The sequence below is a fragment of the Ochlerotatus camptorhynchus genome, unplaced genomic scaffold, assembly GCF_037179485.1.
Source record: "Ochlerotatus camptorhynchus isolate MF236.1 unplaced genomic scaffold, CSIRO-AGI_Acam_v1.1 ptg000330l, whole genome shotgun sequence".
Lineage (NCBI taxonomy): Eukaryota > Metazoa > Arthropoda > Insecta > Diptera > Culicidae > Ochlerotatus > Ochlerotatus camptorhynchus.
The window spans coordinates 6,005,513-6,029,372 of record NW_027040818.1 but is presented as its reverse complement, the minus strand read 5'-3'; the positions used below and the strand labels follow the sequence as shown (position 1 = coordinate 6,029,372).

The following is a 23,860-nucleotide window of genomic DNA, read 5'->3' as shown; positions in this document are numbered from 1 at the left end:
CAAAGGAACGTTCAATTCAACTCACGCGCGTAGGTTTTTGTCAATCGAAGAATGATGTCTTAACGGTTTTACGGATTTAGGAAATTCAATTTGATAGTTTTTTTTTTATTTCTTCTAGCGCCTTAGGTCTTCAAATATGTATGAGCTAGTTGGATATTTCGACTAATTTTAATAGGTTGATTTGCGATGTAGGATTCTTCATAACTTGCATTTTCGTTACGATTTTTTTTTAGAGGACCAGCCTCGAAATGCTCTCAGCGGTATCAAAAAAGCCAATCGCTCTCGCGGTGCCACTCGTCATCGGTTGAGGAGAGTGTATTTGCAGTATTGGTGATTAATATGCTTCGGATTCGGCAAAAAAGTGGGATTTGGAGTTTCCATTTTGTTCAGAATTTGGTTGAATCATTTACTTGCGTCAATAGTTATCTTTTTTTTTTGTAGAAACCAAAGTTGTGCGATCTGAGCAAAGCAATGATTTTTCTAAGGCTAGTAAAAAAAATACTGTAAATATCAACATAATTTTTCACAAAAGTACTTTACATGACAATTATTTATTTAAAAAAAAACTAAGAATATTTTGGACAGTTCTTTTTAATTAAAATTCGTAATTTGTGCTTAAAATTTCTACGTTTTGTAAATACACAAAGGTTGTCGAACTGAAACACCAGCTTAGGGAATCGAAACCAATTTTCAACGTATCTTTTTTTTCAAATGACTATTCAATATAAGTTTTACTAAAACAGCAAATTGGTTAGTTTTTTTCAATCACCTACTAGATTTTCAGCATCATTTTAAAACCACAAAAAAAGTGTTTAAAACTTAAATAAAAAAAATACCCTCTACCCCCAATATATTTTTAGTATCTCTCAATGAAAAGCTTATGAACAATGCTAACTTTTGTGAAAATTTCAAGTTGGACACTTAACAATAAACAAAAATCCTTGAACAACTACTTTTGGAGATATTTTTGAACTTTTTGTAAAAAAAACATTGTTTTAATGAAATTTTGCACCACAAATGATTTTAAAAGTCTTCTTTCGTTTTCTGAGCAACATTTAAAAAAATACAGGGGAACTTACGTTTTCTCATCAATCTACAGGGTGATTCAGAATAACTGTCACCGATTTCACAAATGTGTAATTTCCTCAATGGGTAAAATGCAAGGGGTAATCAACTCTGCACATTGTGCCGAAACACATCGTGGCACACTGATCGCCGCGTCATGGCACACGATGACAAGTACGACACAAAATATAATATAAAATGGCATCACTGTGTTGTGTTGACATTTTGCCAATCGTTGCTAAGGTTTACTTTTCGTTTACTTCAAAGTAAGGGGGAAAGGGATTTTTTTTTGTCAGTGACATTTTCCAGCGAAATTGTCCCAATCATAATAAGAGATTGTATAATTGACGAGACTCTCTGGGGGATGAACCGCTACAGAAAGGCCACACGGCTTTTGAGAGATGTCCATAGTTTCAGGGAAGTCACCACGCCCCGCAGAATAGGCCAGAATTAACTAGACTTAACGGACCGAGAGTCAATTCTAGATAGAGCTGGAGTTAAGGCGTAACAGCTTTTGTAAACAATGACTTCTCTAGATGATTTCTAGAAATCCAAGGCTCGCCCACTCAAATCAACGTCACCATCGGGTAGAGGAAGACTTCCCCTTCCCGTTGGTTATGTTGGTTGGCGTGGGGGTGACTTGAGTTTCGAGAAATCATCGAGAGAAGTCATTGTTTACAAAAGCTGTTACGGCCTAATTCCAGCTCTATCAAGAATTGTATAGGTAAGGATCATTGCAGCGATAATGTACGGTGTCAAAAACACCCCAGTGCCGAACGATCCTACGCCCAGATGTATCTGCAATCGCAGCTGTTTCTCCCGCAGAACACCCCGGTACGATAGATGGTTCACCAATTAGTCAGCCGTATAGCTCATTCTATGGACTGAACTCGGATTTGATTGACTGTGGAGGTCTCTTTACGCTCTTTTGCAACTGTTCGTATCACCGATGGCAACAGTAACATCAATAATCAATACGAAACTAACGATTTTAAATTGGCTCGCTACTTGACTAGCCTATTGGTCCCTAGCAAATCGATTACGTACCCCATTCTAGTCAAAATTCTAGTACTACACTATGTTTGTTTTGATTAGCTATGAAAGTTTGACAGATAAAATGAGGGGTTAGTGAATTTTCCTATGTTTCGAGGGGTGAATCGATTAGCTTTGGACCAAAGATAGTACCAGAGCTGGGCCAAAAAGTTGAGCTCGTTTCATCGGGACCTTCTGGTCTTAGAGTTACCTCTATGGTAACATCATAGAGGTAACTCTAAGACCAGAAGGTCCCCTTTTTGGCTCAGCTCTGGTACTATCTCTGGTCCCATGCTAATCGATGCACCCCTCGAAACATAGGAAAATCCACGAACCCCTCATTTTATCTGTCAAACTTTCATAGCGAATCAAAACAAACATAGTGTAGTACTAGAATTTCGACTTGAATGGGGTACGTTAATCAATTTGCTTGGGACCAATAGGCTAGTCAAGTAGTGAGCCAATTTAATATTATTAGTTTCCACCGGCTGCTACTACCGCCGGTGGGCATTTTAGGTCGTTTTCAGATTGTAGAATTGCCCGAGTAGCATGATGATATTGCAGACATGATTCATCTTCCACTTGCCGGTTGGGTAGTTGGTTTCGAAAAACGTCTGCCAGAACTACGCACGGTAGAGAACTGGCTTCTCCTGGATGGACAGCTTCAGCCATCAGTCACCCTTCTCCTTCTCGCGGAGGGGCTTCGAGTGCCACTTCCTTGAAGCGGATGACCGGCAACTAGCTCGTTGAATATTATCCCGACTTTTTTCCGTCCTTGACTTGAAAATGTAAACACACAATCTCAAAAGTCATAAGTGCAGGGTTGCCAAACTCATGGGTTACTGAGACTGATAGCTTGATTGCCTCACTTCGGCACGTTCAGCAAAACGCTTGACCTAGCTTTCGGCACAGATAAAGTACTCGGCACAGATTGGGATCCCAAGTAACCAAAAGTTCTGATAAAAGGCTATTTGTGGCCCGTTCACATTACAGCGTATATCACGTGATATACGCTGTCTTGCAATGAGCACTAATACACCTAGTTTTCACTGGAAATGTTATGTGCTCATTGCAAGACAGCCTATATTACGTGATATAGGCTGTAATGTAAACGGGGTATTAAGCAGCTTGGTTGAAGGTGGTCTATAGAATGCTAAGCAGCCTCATTTTTAAATCGTTATAAGAACTTGAAAGTTCCGGTACCATAATTGAAGAGCATTCTAAGCAGCTTCTGGCGGAACTTGAACGGAACTTTTAGAAAATAAATTAAAAATGGTTTTTGTCCTCTACACCAATTCTATATTTAGTTCGCTTTTTATGAAAGTTATTTCTAAGTGCGTTAGTGGTAGAATTGGAGCTGTTTGAAGAATTAAACCCAGTCCTTCTCATCTGAGATATATTAAAGTGAGCTGTTGTCTCAAATACTGTTGAATATGAAACACAACACCTTGATGCATTTTAAATTGGTGTTTGCCCGCATGGTATTCCAACACACTAGCAATCGTAGATCGCATGCCGATGGGTTCGAATCCAGGAAATTACTCTTTAATTTTTTTTATGATTGGATAGAATGTTGATGCACTGGATAAATATAAGAATTATGATTTATTTGAGCTACTGATTATTTCATATTTACGAACATTAAATTTTGTTACTTATAAAGACTTATGCTTCATGTGGCTTGAAAGTTCTGTCAAAACTTTATTCGAACTTTATGGAACTTGAAAGTTCTGTCGGATCTTTATTTGAACTTTGTGGAACTTGAAGGTTCGGTCGGAACTTCATTTGAACTTTATGGAACTTGGAAGTGATCTTAATCGTTGAATGGGGTATCCCTTGGTAAAATGAGCATATGATTAAGTATTTTTGTTTTAAAGTGCGTACAAATATCAGCATGGTTCGATAGTGCATTTCGATTTCAAGCAGCCATGGACGGGAAAATGGAGCATTTAATAAATCTGGATAAATTCGTGTGTTATCTTTTAGAAACTGAAACCTCTTCGAAAGAATGAAACATTTATTTTTCGCATCATTATAGAGGTAAAAAGGAACCATGCGTGGAAAATGCGTTCACTATCAGAGCTTAGACGCATCGCCAGGACTCCAAAAGTGCTGGAATTAAAACGTGCGTGCCAGCTGTGGTTCATTTGGTGGAGATTTTAATAAAAGTATGCTAAGTTGAAGGTTATATCAAGAGCAAATTTTCATTACGTCGAATGTAACAAAGGTAAACAAAGTCGAGCTATCAGTGTCAATCGATGCTCCTGCTATTACACTATATACTGTCCGATTATAGGATCACATCCCATTTTTAAATTTATTTACCAGTCGAATTGCTTTTTGACGTAATCACCTTCCGATCAAAATAGTTTTCGATGTTACTTAAGTCACCCGATTTCTATGGAGATGCCGTTTGCCTTAAGTAACAGCACTGAGAAACTCGTGAAAAGTGTACTTTCGTCGTTTCGCTTTCTCATTATTAAAGTGAATAAATCGAACTATTTGTTGCTAAGATGATTTCGGTGGTCCTAAAATGTGGTAAATACACTTTGACTTAAGTAACAATAGGGGCCACCAAACGACGTATAATAACTTTTGACTCAAAAACCAGTATTTCTTAGCATGAAAACTAGCGATTTGAATTTGTTTGTTTAAAACCCAGCTAAATATGTTAAACATTGCTATCACTATGAGATTATATGTGTTTAATTGGAAGTAGGAATAACTTTTCGGTCATCAAAACAAAACTTTATTTTTCTCGGATCGGTGCGAATGTTACTTACGACATAATGAAAATTTGCTCTTGATGTAGTATATCTGGAATATACTGATATCAAAAAATCATGCAAGCGTTCAATCGTTATAACAATTTCTAAGGCTGTGAACCATTTGCCGAGTTAAATTTAACTCGTGGTTAAAAGTGACATTTCGAAAGTTATTTTCTATGTTCGAAAATCCCTGTGCTGTCGATCGACCGGTTTTCGAGAAGAACTTAGCCAAGGTTGTCAAAATTTAACTTGTTGTCTGTCAGAAGTAACCACGCTCGGATAGCAGGGTTAATCGATAACTTTCCATCTGTCAAATTTTAACCAAAAGTTAAAATAATCCACCAAATGGTTCAGAGCCTAAAAGTGACAGTTATTCCGAATCACCCTGTAAGCAGCGCCCGCACTTCTATTAGCAATGACTTAGCGTCACGCCCACACGTGGCGTGTTTGTTGGTTTACATTTATCTGCCGCTTGCTATTCTATACACCCAACTCCGGTAGTATAGTGGTAAGCGTGACTGCTTTCTCACTCCAATGGGTCTGAGTTCAATCCCAGCCGAGGTCGGTGGGATTTTTCTGAGGCATAAAAATCTCTGGTCACGTCTTCCTTCGGAAGGGAAGTAAAGCCGTTGGTCCCGGCCCATGTGTGTTTTAATGGGTGCGATATCCTACGCAGGTGTGGAAGCTGCCTTCCTCCACATTCGATTGCCGTCGATGGATGGCACTATAGTCGCTATATTAATAGTCTGGCGGATAGCATTTCGATCTATCAATAAGCGGAACTAATTCAATATATTGTAGACCAACAATTGAAAAGGTACTATCAACTTTTATTGACAAGACGTTGATTATTATTTCCTCGCCAATCGACCAGCAAATTAACAGCATCATCGGATAGGGAAAACTTTCTCCAACCCAAAGATGGTGTTAGTTTGCGTAGGCGAGCCTTGAGACACGAGAAAAGGGTTTCCGAAGCTTTGATCGCAATAGCTGATGTGCTCTTTTCTGTTGTTGGTCGTGATTTGCTCGATTGGTTCCGCTATTTGAAAGCTCAATTGGTTCCCGAGATTCTATCCGCCAGACTATGAATATAGCGACTATAATTGGCACCAGATTGCGGAACAGAGACCGACGTTAAATAAATGAAAGAAGAAGAAGAAGAAGAAGTTATTCTATCCATTACAATCGACAGAATTGTTCAAAACGTTTTTACAACGCTCCAAACTTCTCAGGCGAGTGTGACTATTGTCGGCAGCCTTTTTTTCTTCTTCGGCAACCTTTCCATTTGAACTGCGTCTTAACCAACTGTTCTATTATCGGCAAGTCGAAATCAATCGTATTTTGTAGTGCGTGTAGTTCATTAGAAGAAAAACCTGACATGACATGTTTTCTCAGTCGTAAACATGTAATCAGTTTGAAGCTGAAAGGCTGAGGAATCGTTTAAATACATTCAGCGAAGTGTTTTGGTGAGAAAATACAGCGAAATTAACGATCAAATTTTGGTTGCCGAAAACATTAAATGGGTGCCGAAGCCATCATTTAGCCTACTAAAAGTTCAAAAATTTGTCAATTCCATACAAACGGCTGAACAGTTATGATTTAATTAGCGTAGCGGTTTTTACACCAAAATAAAGTCGCAGTAGACTCAGTAGACTCTGTTCAAATTTAGTCAATTCAAAAACAAAATAGTCGAATAGGCTGTTTAAACAATGGCCTAAATCGCCAATTTGTCCCAAAATAACAATTGAGGCTTTATCACACTCTTCTAAACTATGATTTAGACTTGAATAGTGCTTTAAAACCTCAATGAAACTAGTCATGTTGGTAGTTCGAGCACGCAAACTAACCTCACCGGCAAATTTACGGTTGAAGTCATTGTTTGCCGGATTCACTTTCGCAAACATAGCAGGTCAAAAAACCTCACCGCAAATGTCCAGCAACCTTCCGGTATTATCCTAAGCCTAAATAAACGAAACGTTGAAAATTGGATCTTTTCCCCGAGCCTTTAGACTCAGTCGCACGTAAAACTTAACTCGAATTTGTGCTAAAAACTCGCTCCCACCGCAATCTTCCCGCAGAACCACTCGTTCGCGCTCGTGTTCCGAATTTGTCTCCTAGTCCTACAATCAAGTTCTTATAGTTTAAGCAAAAATCGACTGTTCGGCGTTCTCCTAATTAAACTCCTAAATATACATGACGATAATGATAACACAAAAATCAACAACACCTACTAATTCATCGGCGGTGCTAAGGAGAAAGGGTTCACTTCGCGGATTTAGTGACACCCTCTCCTCGTAGCATTCGCGTTATTTTCCACTTTTTTTTTTCCAAGATGATATATGATACATGGGGTTCCCTACCAATCTACATGTGTGCTGCTGCTTGTTTGTGTGTGTGTGTGTAATTTGAAGTACTCCAGCACCGCAGTACTGTTGGGGTGTTTTGATCAAAGGGTGCAATCACAAGCGAAATTAAAGTGACTTATCGGAGGTACTGATCGCTTTCCATAATTATTTCTTTTCGTGTGTTTCGTGTACTCTGCTGATTGGTTGAGAGAGGAAGAAGCTTGAATTTGCGGAACAATAAATCTTCAGTTCGAAAAACCGAGTCCTAACTTAGTGACGTAAAGAGACAACGAATTGGGCTGAAATATATAGTTCTTACTTTACAATGTTACAATTTTTGGTTGTTGTTTTTTTTTTTGTTTGGTAGAATTTATACTTCGCTTTGGATTTCTGGTAATTTATTACTTTCCTCTAGAGATTATTCTTGTTTGTTTGTGTATTTTGTGGTTCCTCTTGCTTACGATTAGTTGTTTTTTTTCTTGTTATATAAAAAATGTATGATTTTCGTTATATTAGTAAAGTTTAATTTAAATGTTTTGTTTAAAAAAAAAAAAAGTATCCCTACACAGCTTAGTTCCATACCCGCAGGAATGAGTCCCATGACCCGGTGGCGACGGCCATTCCGTTTTCCGTAACACCTAAACAGGAAACGCGATTATCGTGGCCTGCTAGGATGCCGGCCCGTTCCGCTTTCAATGTGTCCCACACGTTGCAGTTGAAGTCATCGTAGCCGGCGAGGAGCAGACGGCCCGATTTGGAGAACGCTACCGAGGTAATACCGCAGATGATGTTATCGTGGGAGTACATGGCCAGTTCCTGATCGGCACGTATATCGAACAGCCGACAGGTGGCGTCATCGGAACCGGTCGCAAACGCGTGCCCATTGGGGAAGAATGTGACGGCGTTGATATCGCTCTCGTGTCCCGGGAACGTCTGCTTGCACTGTCCCTCCCGGATGTCCCACAGCTTGGCGGAAGCGTCGCAAGCTCCGGAGACGAATACGCGGCACTGGGGCGCAAGGGACAGTGCCATCACGTCTCCGGTATGCCCGAGGAACGATGTACACTGCTGACCGGTTTCGATGTCCCACAGCCCACAGGACATGTCCCCGGAGCTGGTTACAATTTGAGTATCATCTAGGAATCGACAGCACGATAGGTATCCAGTGTGGCCGGGCAATTCTCGTGACACCCTTACGTTGCCTTCTCGGGTTTTGAGATTATAGATCGAGCAAATATTGTCCAATCCACCGCAGGCTACGAAGCTACCGGATGGCGCGTACGCACAGGTCATGACCCAGGACGATCGCAACGGGATCGCATGGACCTTGTTTGTCGTATGCGAGTCCCAAACGATCAGTTTACCGTCCTGCGACGCGGATACTAAATTTCTGGAGTCACAACCCCAGTGCATGGCATAGATCTTAGCTAAATGGCCCCGCAGGGTACGTCTGGTCCGCATCTGTATCCTACCGATCGGTTCCAGGCTGTTAGTCGCCTGGACCAACGATGTGTCACAGGCCACCTTCCGAGCATCCCGAATCGCATTCTTCAGCGTTTCCGCCTCCTGTCTAAGGGCATCCAACTCGTTCATTTCTGATCCTGTATCCTACGCGTATCCTACCTTAAGCTTCACTTACAAAATAGAGTCTACGTGTTCGTGTGACTAGCACTAATTACACAGATTGTGGAGTTGAAATTTAATAGTAATGAACACCTTCTTTTTTTGTGTCGGCTCACTACGTAAGCACTACTCACTATATGGATCCGCAATGGGGCGCTACGGGGATTCGATTTTCCTCTGCTTACTTGCCCTTTTCCCACCGACGTATCCTCACTGTTACGGTCTATCACTTGTCTCTATCTCGCTCGCACACTCTTTATTTCGGCCAACACCATTCGCATGGGGACTGCTCTGTGGCTCCTTATGTCTCGGTGGCAGCAGCAAACCGGTCCACCATCAATCCTAGGACCTAGAACGTCCAAAAGAACACAAACAAGAAATCCACACTTCAATCAAAAGTGTTCACCTCGCCCAATCCAATCACAAATTTACACACAAAATCCAAAACTATACCACACCAAAATAGACTACATATAGATCCAAAATATCACTCTGGAGAAAAACAGGAAAAAATTATAAATGGCCACTAACACCATACCACCACACCCTGAGAAAGAGAGCCGCCGTGTTGTGTCCGTACGGTAGCGCGTTTCGTTCTGCCCTACTACGAGTGCTCGGTCGTGCGTTTCGTGTCACGTTCTCTCCCTCTCTGTCTCGTACTCGAAACGGGTAGTTCCTTGCAGGGCACTTTTCCTCTCTGCGTGTGTGCGGCTCTGCTACTGCTGCTGCTGCTGCTGCTGCTAATGATGATGATCCTCGGCTTTACGGAATTTTCTTCACCTGTTCACAGACATACACACAAACACACACACACACATACAGGCACACACATTTTCACCGCCAGACGAACGATGTTTCAGCAGCCACCCATCCGAGAATTTCGTCAGATTCAAGAGACCCAATAACGATTCCACACAATGCATGAAAAAAAAACGGAAAACACAAAGATCCAGATTTAGTTTCACACCGGAGAAAACGGAAATCCCAATCCCATCCCGAACAATCCAACTTGCATAACGTACATGGACAACTATATTGGTTGGTTACACCTGGGTGTCTGGAAATCTTCCTACATCCGGAGACACATCCTTGGCACACACACTCGCTGCGCGTTAGACGGAGATTTCACATCCAAATCGGCTTTGATTCCAGATATCACCAGGAACCGCAGCAGCAGGGAGTGTACGATAACGTTTTAGGGCACCGCAATTTTCACAATTCGTTTTTTTTCTCTTCTTCGGAAACGATGATGATGAGTTTGAGTCTTTTCGTCGGTTTTCTACTGTGCCAGTGAAGGAGGACTTTTTGCTTCTTTGGAAAAACTATAATACCCGTCGTCGTCGTCGTCGTCGTCACGGGACGCATGCGCTCCGGCTCGGGACGACTTTGGGAAAAACGGCGAAAAGTCTGCCCGGTCCCGGTGCAAGGGAAATGCGGTGGTGGATTGTCACGTAGGGCCGTACGATCTTTCCATTCGACGACTGATTTGACTGCTCGGTTGGATGTGAAGTGCCATGCGTCTCCAGGAAGCCAGGAATCTACGCTTTTTTTTTGACTTAAAATGATCTTTATTTCTTGAATTTGTGTGGTTTACATTTATGATTTTTTCAAGTGACACAGATGCGTCTTTTCAACTTTAGTTCATTTGAGATTTTAATTATTATTTACAGTTACTAGTCCTATCAGGCCTATTTACAAGTATGACCACCTTGGTGGGATTGGTTTGATTTGAATTGGAAAAAGGAGACTACTTATAACTACTATTTACAACTACAACTAACCTACAACTACTATATACACCTAATTTACTATATACAAATTGCTTATCAAAGCATGTTCTGATAAATTACATTTTTCTGCAAATTTAGTCTTAATTTCGTTAATTCTTGAATCTATTTTGGCAATTCCTGCCTCTTCGTGTAAATTTGTTATTCTAGTGTCAAAAGGACGATCAAGTACCATCCTCAGCACTCTATTCTGAGCGACCTGAATTTTGTTCCTGTGAGTCTGTGCACATGATTCCCAAACCGGAGCTGCGTAGAGGATCGCAGGTGCTATGATTTGTTTGTAGACGGCCAGTTTGTTTACCCTTGAGAGGCGAGATCTGCGGCAAATCAGCGGATACAGACACCTAACCAAGGCAGAACACTTGACTACTGTTTTCTCTACATGCGAACGGAAGAGGAGCTTTTCATCGAACAACATCCCGAGATAGGTTACTTCGGCGGACCACTCAACCCTTGTGCCATCCATGATTACAGTACAAGATGGAGCCGGTTTCAGTTTCGGCGATTGCCGATGGAGGAACATGATCGCTTGTGTTTTGGAGGCATTGATTTTGATTTTCCACGTGGTGGCATAATCAGCAAAGCCGTTAAGGCATCGTTGAAGTTTGTTCGTTATTTCGCGAGGCATCCTTCCTTTGACGGCTATTGCGGTATCATCTGCGAACAGGAAGAACACGCAATCGTCTCTAAGGGGAGGAATGTCGGAAGTATAAATGCTGTAAAGCAAGGGGCCCAGCAGACTGCCTTGCGGGACTCCTGCTGGGATGGAAAACGTGTCTGAAAGACAACCATTCAACGATACCTTAAACGACCTTTGCTGGAGGTAGTTACGGGTGATTTTAATAAGATGTAAAGGAAAGTTGAAGTTACAAAGCTTGTACACAAGTCCATCATGCCAAACATTGTCAAACGCCTTTTCAACGTCTAACAAGGCCATGGCTGTGGACTTGGATACAGCTTTGTTACTTCGGATGTTATTCATCACCCGCACTAGCTGGTGATTGGTGGAGTGCCCCTTTCTGAACCCAAACTGTTCCCGAAGGAGAATGTTGTTTTCCTCGACAAACTTGAGCAAACGATTGAGAATGAGTTTCTCGAACAATTTGCTCAGCGCTGAAAGGAGGCTGATTGGTCTGTAGCTTGAAGACAATGTTGGATCCTTACCGGGTTTGCGGATTGGTATGATTTTTGCTACTTTCCAGATGCTTGGAAAGTAGTGCAGTTCCAAACATCTGTTGAAGATAGCGGTTAGGAGAGACTGCACTTTCATGCTGAGTCTCTTCAAGATCAAGTTGAATATACCGTCAAACCCGGGGGCCTTCATGTTCTTGGTGCATTTCAGCGCTGAGCAAATCTGTTGTACTGTAATTATATCCGCCGGAGGCACGACACAAGGGGAGGCATCTAGGTTTTGAATGCTTTGCGCAACCTGATTATCGAGTGGACTTTGGATAGTCGAGCCAAGCAAATGCGATGAAGCGACATGCTTGTCGATCGCATTTGCTTTCTCCTATGGGGTGATCGGCTTTTAGATCGTCATCATTTTCGACTCTGAGAGGTGGAACGGGTTTGGGATGAGTTTTCAGGACCTTGGCTACCTTCCAGAATGGTCTGGAGCGGTCGTCCAGATTCTGGACAACACGCCCGAAACTTTCATTTCGGAGTGAGTCCATTCTGGAAGCAATCTGCCTGTTCAGATCGGCCATTTCACGTTTTTTGCCCAGATCTCCAGTCCTCTGAAACTGGCGTCTACGAACATTTCTCAGGCGAATCAAAAGTTGGGTGTGGGAATCAATGGCAATAAACTTACCCCTCACAGGAACTCGTCGGACGCACGCCTCGTCAGCCACGGTTATGGCTTGGTGGAGTCCCTCCAACGCTCGGTGGATGTCCTCCACGGTGTCAAGCGGCGGGTTGTCGATGATGTGCCTGTCTACCACGCGTCCAAACTGGGCCCAGTTTATGCGATGGTAGTCCTTGCGCAGGCTTGAAGCAAGAGCCACGTTGCAGCCCAGTTCAGCCACCACCGGCTGGTGGTCGGAGCTGAGTTCGTTCAAGGCTACCGGCTTGGACAAGCCGATATTTGTCAGGAACAGGTCTAGCGTCGATGGGTTGCCCGCCGGTGAGATGAATGTTGGTTCATCCGAAAACCAAACGGAGTACAGCCCATGCTGTGAGTGGTCGAACAGGATACGACCGTTCTGGTTCTGCTGGTAGTTCCGCCAGGCCTCATGGCGAGCATTCAGATCTCCTCCAACTACGAAGCGGGAACCGGTACGGGTGATGGTGGACAGGTCTTTCTTGAATTTAGCCGCTAGTCCACTGCTGGCGGCACACTGTCGAGGGCAGTAGACGGCGATGAACTGCACGTATCCAGTCGACGACTCCACCTGCACACCAAGGGCCTCGATGATAGAGGTGCGGATATGGGACAGAGAGTGGTATTTTATTCCTTTCTTGACGACGACCGCAAAATCACCCCCCCCCCCTGGAGCTGGTGCGATCAAGCCGGATAATGTTGTGGTCAGGCAACCAGAAGCTGTCGCCGGACTTTAGATGGGTCTCGGTTAGAAGGCCCACGTTGATGCTGTGCTTGCGGAGGAAGTCGGCAAGCTCAATCTTTTTTGCTCTTACAGAGCAAGCATTCCAGGTGACGATAGTTAGCGGTTTAGACGCCATACTGGATGATGAACTTACCGAGCACTTGGATCTGTTCGGGCTTATTGCGGCACTTACGAAGAGCACCCGACATGTTGACGAAGATTTCCATCAGTTCATCCGCTGAGAACAGATCGGGGTTGTTGTTTTGCGCTGTTGGTTGTCTCCAGAATCCAGGGGGGATGGAGAGCTTTGGCCAACAGAATCACCGGAAGTTGCTTGAGTGGAATGCACCCGCGAATTCACTTGCCTTTGCTGAGGAGCACGAAGGGGCGGGAAATCCTCCGTCCGAAATGGCGGGACTTTGTCCTTCTTGCGTCCTGGTTGGTTGTTAGTTGCCGCCTGTTTTCGGATGCGTTTGAAGTCCTCGCGTTTGGAGCACTGTCTGTCGGAACCTTGCTGAGCACCACCACAGTTGGCGCATTTTAACGCCACGGCTCCATCCGCAGGGCAGTTGGAAGTGGCGTGTTCTTGAGCGCAGTTGCTACAGCGTGGCTTGATGTTGCAGTTGCGAGTGCCGTGTCCAAAGTTCAGAAATCGTTAGCACCGGGTCACATCGCGATGGCCTCCACGGCACGGCTCCCATAGTACGATTATGGAGTAGATTGAGCGGATTGCCTGCAGCGCATTCAGCGTCACCGTTCCCTTCTGGAAGTGCACCAGGAAAAGACAATCCGGGTACGTCTTCACGTTTTCGTCTCGCCTCGTCATCCGAAAGACAGCGATTAAGGCCAGCTTGTACCGGTCCTTGAGTTCTTCTTCGATCGCCTTGGGATCAACATCCGGTAGACCCCTGATGACTACCTTGAAGGGCTTTTCACCGGGAATGTCGTGCGTGAAGTATTCCGCATTGGAATCCTTCAGGAATTGGACTGCGATTTCGTATTCTGCTTTCGTCCGGAGCATCACCTTAGTGCCGATCCTGCTGATCTTGTACTCAGCTGCGATGCCCAGCGATGCGAAATCACCAATGAGCGTCTTGAGTGGCACTACCTTCACCACCAGTGGAGGAAGCTTGACTTTCACCGCACTCGGGCCGGCAGAATTCTCGGTTTCGACGGCATCGCCGAAATCACCGATGTCGCTGGCGTTCGTCGCGGTAACATCGTCGCGTCCGCTCGTACCATCGGACTGTCCTTGGTTCTTCTTCCTCTTTTTCGTCCGCTTCACCGGGACTGGGTTGGTATTTCCAACATCGATGGGCAGAGTAGCGTACCTATTTGAGGTAGGTACCGAGCTACCCTCACCACTGTTCTTCTTCTCCGCTTGGTCACGAAGTCGGCTCCGAGAGCGCTGTCTTCCCATCACGCGATGCGACCGACACTACTGACGACGCGACGTGCAGTATATCTGCGAACGTTTGTAACAAACTATAGATTTATCGAACAACTCGACAAAGCGAGCAAAGACCGAACTGAACTGCTTGACGTTCAAGCAGAGAATGATGAGCCAGGAATCTACGCGTGGATTGAAACTGCTATCTAGTGCTATCTAAGTGCGGTAAGTGCACCCCACACGACAGAAGCTTCGTGAATATTTCCATCAATATTTTCTTGGCAATAATTTCGTGGATCGGATCGAATATTCTGAGTCAAATCACAACCACTTTGACATTTTATATGGAAGAAGCAACAATTATTTTTAATATATTTTCGATGGAAGAAGCAACAATCTAGCATCTAATTCGACGAAGACGGCAGGAAACATTTGTGAAGCCGAGTTATTTACGAAAGAGAGTGTCGATGAAGAGAATCGATCGATGTAGATAGGACCTATTGAAAAGTGACACGAGATTTGTTTTCCGTGCTGAGCTCCAATGCTACCGACGCCAGAGAGGCAACTCCCACACCTGGACCCTACCAATCGACCCATCAACTCAACCGGGGACCAACGGCTTTACTTCCCGAAGGAAGACGTGATCAGAGATGTTATGCCTTAGAACATGCCGGTGAGAGGTAATCACGCTAACCACCGGCGCCGATATCTTTCAAGGTGATATCACGGCGAATGAGATCGACCCAAATTTGAGTTTAGCTATCTCAGAAATAAGAAATAAAGTGCAGGAACTCAGCGATGAGTAAATTTGCCTCATGTTTTCCCAGGTTTTTCCAGGATTTTCCAGGGGAAAATTCCTGAATTTGAAAAAGTAAAGATTGGATTCACTCAGTCTATTGGTACTACTCCGAGACTGAATAAAATTTTCGTCAATTTCCTCATTTTCTGGCAGATTTTTTAGGTTCTCCACAGGAAACCATGAGACAAATTTACCCATCGCTGAGTTCCTGCACTTTTGGCGATTATGAGTGAACTAAACTCAAATTTGGGTCGTTCTCATTCGCCGTGTACGCAAAAGGAAAAGAGCCAGTGTCGCTACTTGATAGCAAACTACTCATAATGGGGTGAGTCTTTGTAGCTTTTATACCACTTGGTTGCACATCATTCTGCTTTAACCTGAAAAGATATAAAAGAGCGCTGCTGACGGCGTGGTGAACAGCAATAGCAGCAGTAGGAAGGTGGTGGCTAGTCCACTCCTTCACACCTAACAAGCAACAATTGACTGGTCGTGGCAAAGGAGGAAAAGGTCTGGTAAAGGAGGCGCCAAGCGTCATCGCAAAGTTCTTCGAGATAACCGCCATCGGTCGTCTGGCTCGCCGTGGTGGTGTCAAACGTATCTCCGGTCTGATCTACGAGGCGTGCTGAAGGTGTTCCTGGAAAATGAAGCCCGTGATGCTGTCACCTACACTACACACACCAAGCGTAAGTAGCCATGGATGTCCTCTTCAATTAAACGGCCCATTTCAGGGCCATCAAGCTTACATTAGTAAAGAGTTGGAATAGAATTTATCTGTGCTTGTTTGTCCATACTCAGAAACACAAGCCCCCAACGACCACACAAAATGCTCTCCAGAGTTGTAATCTTGTAACAGGGGTGCAAGTGATTTTGATTGATTCTCTTGATCAACTTTCTCTTTGAAAAAAAATACTACAAATTTGGTACGCTTCCAATTCAAAAACGGAAAGATTTGAGATAATAGATAATTGATCAATTAAAAGAACTAAATGCTCTTCACATTTATTCCATCCACTAGCGGTCCTACGTCAAGCTTCCGTTCGTGCCCCTAGGCACAGACCCTTCTACTTTTTTGATTTTGCGTCAATACGTTCTTCAATATTTTCGTCGGCAATATTTGCATCAATATGATTATCAATATCCTACACCGTCCTGCAGAAAGAGAAAATTATCCACTCTCAATCTGCTAGTTGTAACTAGAAATACTCAGAGGGAGAGATGGGCGGAGAAAACAAAATACAATTCGGCAGCAGGGATTTGTACCTAAATTATCTTGCAACCCTTGCTAGAAGCTAGCATTTTACATGACGTTTACTTTTGATTTGATTTACGTGAAAAATAATAATTGAGTGCATCGCAATATTTTGCACATTTCTTGGTGCCATTAATTAACTAACTAAGATCAATTAATCAATAGAGTTACAATATTGTGTTTGATTACAAAAACCAGTTGAATTTGATTGAATTTCTATTCGATTGCAATACTCTGAAATTTACTGTAGTAAGAATAAGATTGGCTCAGATTTTGATTTTGACCCCATTATAGTCGAAATTCTATTACTCCACTATGTTTGTTTTGATTAGCTATGAAAGTTTGACAGATAAAATGAGGGGTTCGTGGGGTGTATCGATTAGCTTGGGACAGAAGATAGTTCAAGAGCTGAGCCAAAAAGCTGACCACATTTCTTCGGGACCTACTAGTCTTAAACCCGGTTCACATTACAGCCTATATCAAGTAATATAGGCTGTCTTGCAATGAGCACTCATACATAGGATTTCCAGTGAAAACTAGATGTATGAGTGCTCATTGCAAGACAGCGTATATCACGTGATATACGCTGTAATGTGAACGGGGTATTAGAGTTACCTCTATGGTATTACCATAGAGGTAACTCTAAGACCAGAAGGTCCCGAAGAAACGTCCTCAACTTTTTGGCTCAGCTCTGGTACTATCTTCGGTCCCAAGCTAATCGATGCACCCCTCGAAACATAGGAAAATCCACGAATCCTTAATTTTATCTGTCAAACTTTCATAGCAAATCAAAACAAATATTGTGTAGTACTAGAATTTCGACTAGGATGACTGTTGATTTGACGTAGGATTACGTGCTCGGTATAAATATTTGGCAACTGTGTTAGGTAAACCACTTTTTCCCATCACGGAAACATCTCGACTTCTGATGACAAAATTACGCATTTTCGTGCACAAAAGGCACGGAATTTTTGGGCCGGATGTGCAGCGGGAGCCAACCGATGAGGTCAACAAGCTAATTTGGGAAAAGTTGGCTACGGATGCAACGAGGCGACAAGAGCTGAGGCATGCAGAACACTGTCAGCAATCCAGCTTCAAGCAGCCACAGTTGAATTCAACGTTAAAGCCGTTTGGCGTTCCTGAACGGTGCCATGAGGAGAGGTATCAGCAGCAGTATACCGGCGCGATCCCTAAAATAGGTCCGAAGCAGCAACAGGTAACCAACCCAAGAGGCAAAGTCGAACCCCAAGTGCCCCCCATAACACATCAAGGTAATCTACTCGGTGATCCAATAATAAATCCACCATTACCACCAAAAATTGAAAACTCCCTCCAACAAATTATGAAGCAATTTGGAACGTTGGCACCATTTTGGAACAAATGTTGGCTTTCCGCCACCGGCAAATCCGATTCAATCTTCCGGATTAGCTCCCCCAACTGCGGGATTGCCGTTTGTTGGCTCTTCGCCACATGCGTCTGGAACAGTTTTCCCGCAACGGACTGTCGAATGTTGGCTTTCCGTCACATGTAAATCCGGTACTATCCTTTGGAGCAGTTCCCCACCGCCGGGTCTGCCCATTACTGATCAATTTACCCCCTCCCCCTCGCAGCTAGCCGCGCGTCAAGTGATGCCCCGCGATCTACCCACGTTTTCGGGCGACCCAGCTGATTGGCCGATATTTATAAGTAGCTTCATGAATAGTTCGCAAGGTTACAACAGCGCTGAAAACCTCGCGCGTCTGCAGCGTTGTTTGAGAGGGTCCGCGTACGAATCTGTCAAGAGCAGGTTGCTGCTGCCTGAATCAGTGCCTCTAGTGATAGATACCCTTCGTTTGCTGTACGGGCGACCTGAATTGTTAATTAGTCCTCTACTGCAGAAGGTGCGTAGTGTTCCGGCGCCAAAAGCGGAGAAATTGGAGACCATAATCGACTTTGGAATGGCTGTGCAAAGCCTCAGCGATCATCTGGAAGCCGCATGACAGCAAGACCATCTTTCCAACCCCACGTTGCTGATGGAGCTGGTGGAGAAACTTCCTGCGCACACTAAAATGCAGTGGGCAGACTATATGCAGCAGCACCCGGTAGTCAACCTAAAGGCGTTTGGAGATTTCATGCTCAGAGTCATCACAGCAGTCAGCAGAGTTACAATGTACGTCGGTGGGAACAGTGGTGGTCAGCAGAAGCCGAAGCAGAAGGGAGCGGTGAATGCCCACACTAGCGAAGCAGAGCAAGTTCGAGAGCCAGTTCGGGATAAAGTTCGAGTATGTTCTTGCTGTAAAAGGTCAGGTCATCACGTGACAGAGTGTTCCACGTACAAAGCGTATACCGTAGACAACCGGTGGAAGTTCGCGCAAGATAACGGGCTTTGCCGGAGTTGTCTTAACGCACACGGAAGAAGAAGCTGCAGAAATTCAACACGGTGTGTGATCGAGGGATGCCAATATCGCCATCATCCGTTGCTGCATTCCAATCGATCCAATGCCAGCGGGCGGCATACACAAGGTATGTCAACCGTACAGAACCATACGCATCAGCAATACAAGCAGGCTCTTCTGTTTCGCATTATTCCTGTCATCATCTCCGGTCCGCGAGCTACTATCGAAACCTTTGCTTTTCTGGATGACGGCTCGGATCTCTCGCTCATCGACAGCAGTCTGGTGGAGCAACTGGGAGTCAACGGTTGGACCGAACCTTTGTGCCTGAAGTGGACAGGAAACGTCACCAGAGTCGAGCCAGAATCGAAAAACGTTCGACTTACGATCAAGGGAACAAATAGTCAAAAACTGTTCTCTCTCAACGATGTCCGCACCGTGAAGGAGCTCACGTTGCCGGAACAGAGTCTCAACTATGACGAGCTATCACAACGCTATCGTTATCTTCAAGGTTTGCCTATCGACAACTACGCGAAGGCAGTTCCTCGACTCTTGATAGGTGTGAACAACGTGAGCCTTACAGTCCCGCTGCAGGTGAAAGAAGGCAAGAGAAGTGAACCTATTGTCGTGAAGACTAGGCTAGGATGGTGTATCTTCGGTGGCAGTGGAAATTAAGGTGCACATTCGCTGAATTACCACGCCTGTGAGTGTCACAGTGATCAGCAGCTACATAACGCAGTGAAGGATTACTTCCTGATAGAAGATGCGGGGGTAAAGCCTTCAGTACAGCTGGAATCAGAAGAGGACAAGCGTGCTAGAAGAATCATGGAGGAGACGACTACCCGAGTAGATGAACGGTTCGAAACGGGTCTGCTGTGGAGATACGACAACATCGAGTTTCCGGACAGCTACAATATGGCGGTTAAACGATTTGAGTGTCTGGAGCGCAAGATGAATCGGGATCTTGAGCTAGCGGCTAATATTAAGAAGCAGATAGCAGAGTACCAGATCAAAGGCTATGCACATCGAGTGACGGAAGACGAATTAGCGCAAGCGGAGCCGAAACGAGTGTGGTATCTACCGTTAGGCGCAGTGACCAACCCACGGAAACCGGGTAAAGTTCGGTTTATTTGGGATGCGGCAGCGACAGTGGATGGAATATCCCTGAATTCCATGCTGCTGAAAGGTCCAGACCAGCTTACATTGCTTCCAGCCGTTTTGTCAGGCTTTCGGCAGTACAAGGTGGGAGTTTCTGCGGACATCAAAGAAATGTTCCACCAGACCCTCCCCATGGACATGGAGGTTGACGGTACTGAAGCAAAGGGTTATGTTTTCTTTATACATATTTGCAACGATGATGATTTCCTATAGTGACACATATCATCTTCTTAATGCTTCAGTATGCCTCAAACGATTAATTCTTGGTTGTTAATAGAACTTCCTTGATGAAATCGGCTGCTTCATGCAGACTGAGCAATTTTGATTATAGTATCAGATTTGTTCTGTATACAGAGGAACTGGGAGGGCTTATTAGAAACTTCTCACCAATAAAGTAATGATCTTCTCGTAAATTTTGCATATAATTTTATTAATATTTTATTTTATTTAAGTATATTATTTTTGTTACAGTCAATTTGCATTAGCATATGATACAAGAGATTTAATATTACTTGCTCGTTTTTGCGTAAAATAATCAATATTTATTTTACTTGAATGTTTTTTTCAAGTTTTTTTTTGTTTTTCTGAAAATTCACCCAGTTTGGTTAGAAGTTTCGAAGCTAACGCATGTCCACAGGCCTAATAGAAAGATAGGCAGAAAAAGTGTATCATGAAGAATGGTTTCATGCAGGGTTGCTTCCACTCACTTGCTATAAAGGGTGATACGGTCAAAATTTGGTCAATATCAACTTGACGTATTTCTTTCAATTTTGCATTTAAAAAACCTGAACACCCCTCATTTTGAAGGTGTGTGTGTGTAGAATGTTGCTCCTATTTTGATTTTGGAATTCACTCTTCAGTTGTCAAAATGCCGTCCAAGCAAGAAGAGCAGCGTATCAAAATTTTGCTCGCGCATCGCGAAAATCCGAGCTACTCGCACGCAAAGTTGGCAAAATCGCTAAAAGTTGCCAAATCAACCGTTACAAATGTAATTAAAGTGTTTGGGGAACGTTTGTCGACAGCCAGGAAGTCTGGATCGGGGGGAAATCGAAAACCGGAAGCCGCTGAGACGACAAAGAGAGTTGCCGGTAGTTTCAAGCGAAACCCTAACCTCTCTCTCCGAGATGCCGCAAATAAGCTGGGTGTATCGTCTACAACCGTGCATCGAGCCAAAAAACGAGCCGGACTATCGACTTACAAGAAGGTAGTGACTCCAAATTGCGATGATAAACAAAATACGACGGCCAAAGCACGATCCCGGAGGCTATACACGACGATGCTGACGAAGTTTGACTGCGTGGTAATGGACGACGAAACCTACGTCAAAGCCGACTACAAGCAGCTTCCGGGACAGGAGTTTTATACGGCAAAAGGAAGGGGAAAGGTAGCAGATGTTTTCAAGCACATGAAACTGTCAAAGTTCGCAAAGAAATATCTGGTTTGGCAAGCCATCTGTACCTGTGGCTTGAAAAGCAGCATTTTCATAGCTTCCGGGACTGTCAACCAAGAAATTTACGTGAAAGAGTGTTTGAATAAACGTCTGCTGCCTTTCCTGAAGAAACACGGTTGTTCCGTACTGTTTTGGCCGGAATTGGCATCTTGCCATTACGGTAAAAAGGCCATGGAGTGGTACGCCGCCAACAACGCCAAGGACAAGAACCCTCCGAACACGCCAGAGCTCCGCCCAATTGAGAAATACTGGGCTATTGTCAAGCGGAACCTAAAGAAGACTAAAAAAACTGCTAAGGGCGAGCAGCAGTTCAAGGCAAACGGGCTTTCTGCGGCGAAGAAGGTGGACAAGGTGGCTGTACAAAATCTGATGGCAGAGGTCAAGCGTAAGGCCCGGCAATTCGGATTTGGAAAAGCGGAAGCCTAACTGAATATTTTTCCTGAATTTTATACTAATTGAACTTGAAAAAGAAATTTAATTTGATTTTTTAAATAAACGATTTCACCGATTTACACGCGTTTTCCCTTGACCAAATTTTGACCGTATCACCCTTTAGATGAGTGATTTTCGGAGTTTTGAATTCGTTAGATGTTGTAGTGGAGATTTGTGCTGTTGGATGCGGGAGGAGATTGGAGGGCGGGTGTTTGACGCATAGAGCCTGTCAATTTCACTTTCAGAGTATCGCAGTCAGCGGTTTTATGATTCGTGAGCGCTCGCGATTCGTAGAATCGTTGATTGTGACTGCAAGTGGATTTGACGGGTTTTGTGTGTCGGACGCTTGCCTTTTGGCCTCTTCTTGTGTCTAACATGTGCAGAGTATCATTATAACGTCTAATGGTTTTGAGATTCCTGGTGGCGTGAAATATATTTGTGAGAATACCTTTTGGAGATTTTAGCAGTCACGTTTTGTTTGTAGTTTATATTTTATTTATTTCATATAATTATCGCAAATAATAGTTATTCAAAGCGCTGTGGATTATAAGATGCTCGATGACCCTCGAGGGATCGATTTTGCTTACTGAGCAGAAAATCATGGATTTAACCCCAAGCTCTTCCACAGCACAATAAATCGCCATCATCATTTGTATATTTGATATTGAACATTAACCTCGGAAACTATTTGCATATCAAGCGAAAACGTAGTCCTGTATTGTCGCGAAGCGTTATGGTTCTGAGATGCTCGATGACCCTGGAGGGATCGTTTTTGCTTACTGAGCAGAAAATCATGGGTTTAATCCCAAGCTCTCCGTCATGACTCTTAAAATTCATTATCACTAAACAAAATTAATATGTTCTTTCGATAGCCGGCTATCGAGAGATTAAATAAACAACAAATAAACAATACATAATTTTGGTTGCAACGCCAACTTGAGGTGAATCCTAACCGAATACCCTACCCAACCCTTCAACTCCGTAGCACTTATGAGGGTGTCGCTAAGTCGGTGGCCTCTCGTTAAGTAAGTACTACATCAACATTTCCTTCCCTATCCCTAGTTATGGTAAAGATGGGCGTGGCCGGGAATAGCGACAGTCATGCTTCTGTTACTCTTGTTTAGATTGGAACCAATGTTTACTCCCCAGCATTATTCCTGAAAGTAGTCTAACTGAGAATTTCAGAAGAGACGGTGAGTGTCGCTAGTATCCAATCTACGAAGTATATCATAACAACGCTAACGCTAAATAAGTGACTGATTTGAAATTAGTGACCAAATCGCTAAAAAGTGACCTGCTACCAACCCTGACATTAAAATTCCACAACTTCTCATCACCGTTGCTTAGTGCTTGTCTGAGATGGAGAACGCAAAAAGAAAATTTATTCTAAACTAAACTTAGGGCAGACGGAAAGTTCCAGCTGAGACGGATTAGAAAGCTCGATAATTACCATTTTGCATGGTAAGGTCCAATGATTTTTCATAGGCAAAAGATTGTCCAGCTTGAAGTTGTCATCACGATTATTTGTTTTCCCAATGTATTCTTCAAAACCATTAAAAGAGAAAAAAAAACACCACCCGACTTATTTTTGTTCTTATTAATTTATTTTGTTATTCATAATAAGTTAATTGTATTCTATACTTTTATTATTTTGTTACCTTAATGACTAACTTTCTTCTTTTTTCCTCTTTTTTTTTAAATGTTTTTCGATACCTCAAAATGTGTAAAAATGGTGATTACTTGTTTGCTTCGCTCTTCTTTTCTTTGTTTCTTCTATATTCTTCTCGACTTTAGCTTTCCGGTTTCGGATAACTCTGGATTTAGCGTGTTATCGTGTTCCATTTTTG

The 23,860-nt window shown here is 43.5% G+C and overlaps 1 protein-coding gene across 4 annotated transcripts; it reads right to left on the bottom strand.

Annotated features, from left to right (window-relative positions):
- Positions 1-5,228: 5,228 nt before the first annotated feature.
- On the bottom strand, positions 5,229-10,150 carry LOC135708443 (guanine nucleotide-binding protein subunit beta-1). Of its 4 annotated transcripts, XR_010518294.1 has the most exons (4): positions 9,856-10,150; positions 9,365-9,613; positions 6,082-9,182; positions 5,229-5,947 (listed from the first exon to the last, which is right to left on the bottom strand). XR_010518294.1 is itself a non-coding variant. In XM_065230557.1 (3 exons), the coding sequence occupies exon 3, from the start codon at positions 8,801-8,803 to the stop codon at positions 7,781-7,783; it is 1,023 nt and encodes a 340-aa protein (XP_065086629.1). In that variant the 5' UTR covers positions 8,804-9,182; positions 9,365-9,613; positions 9,856-10,150; the 3' UTR covers positions 5,229-7,780. The 4 variants fall into 4 exon arrangements, 3 of the variants coding, with proteins under 3 accessions (XP_065086629.1, XP_065086630.1, XP_065086631.1); XM_065230557.1 differs by having other exon boundaries at positions 5,229-9,182; XM_065230558.1 differs by having other exon boundaries at positions 5,229-9,182; positions 9,372-9,613.
- Positions 10,151-23,860: the final 13,710 nt, after the last annotated feature.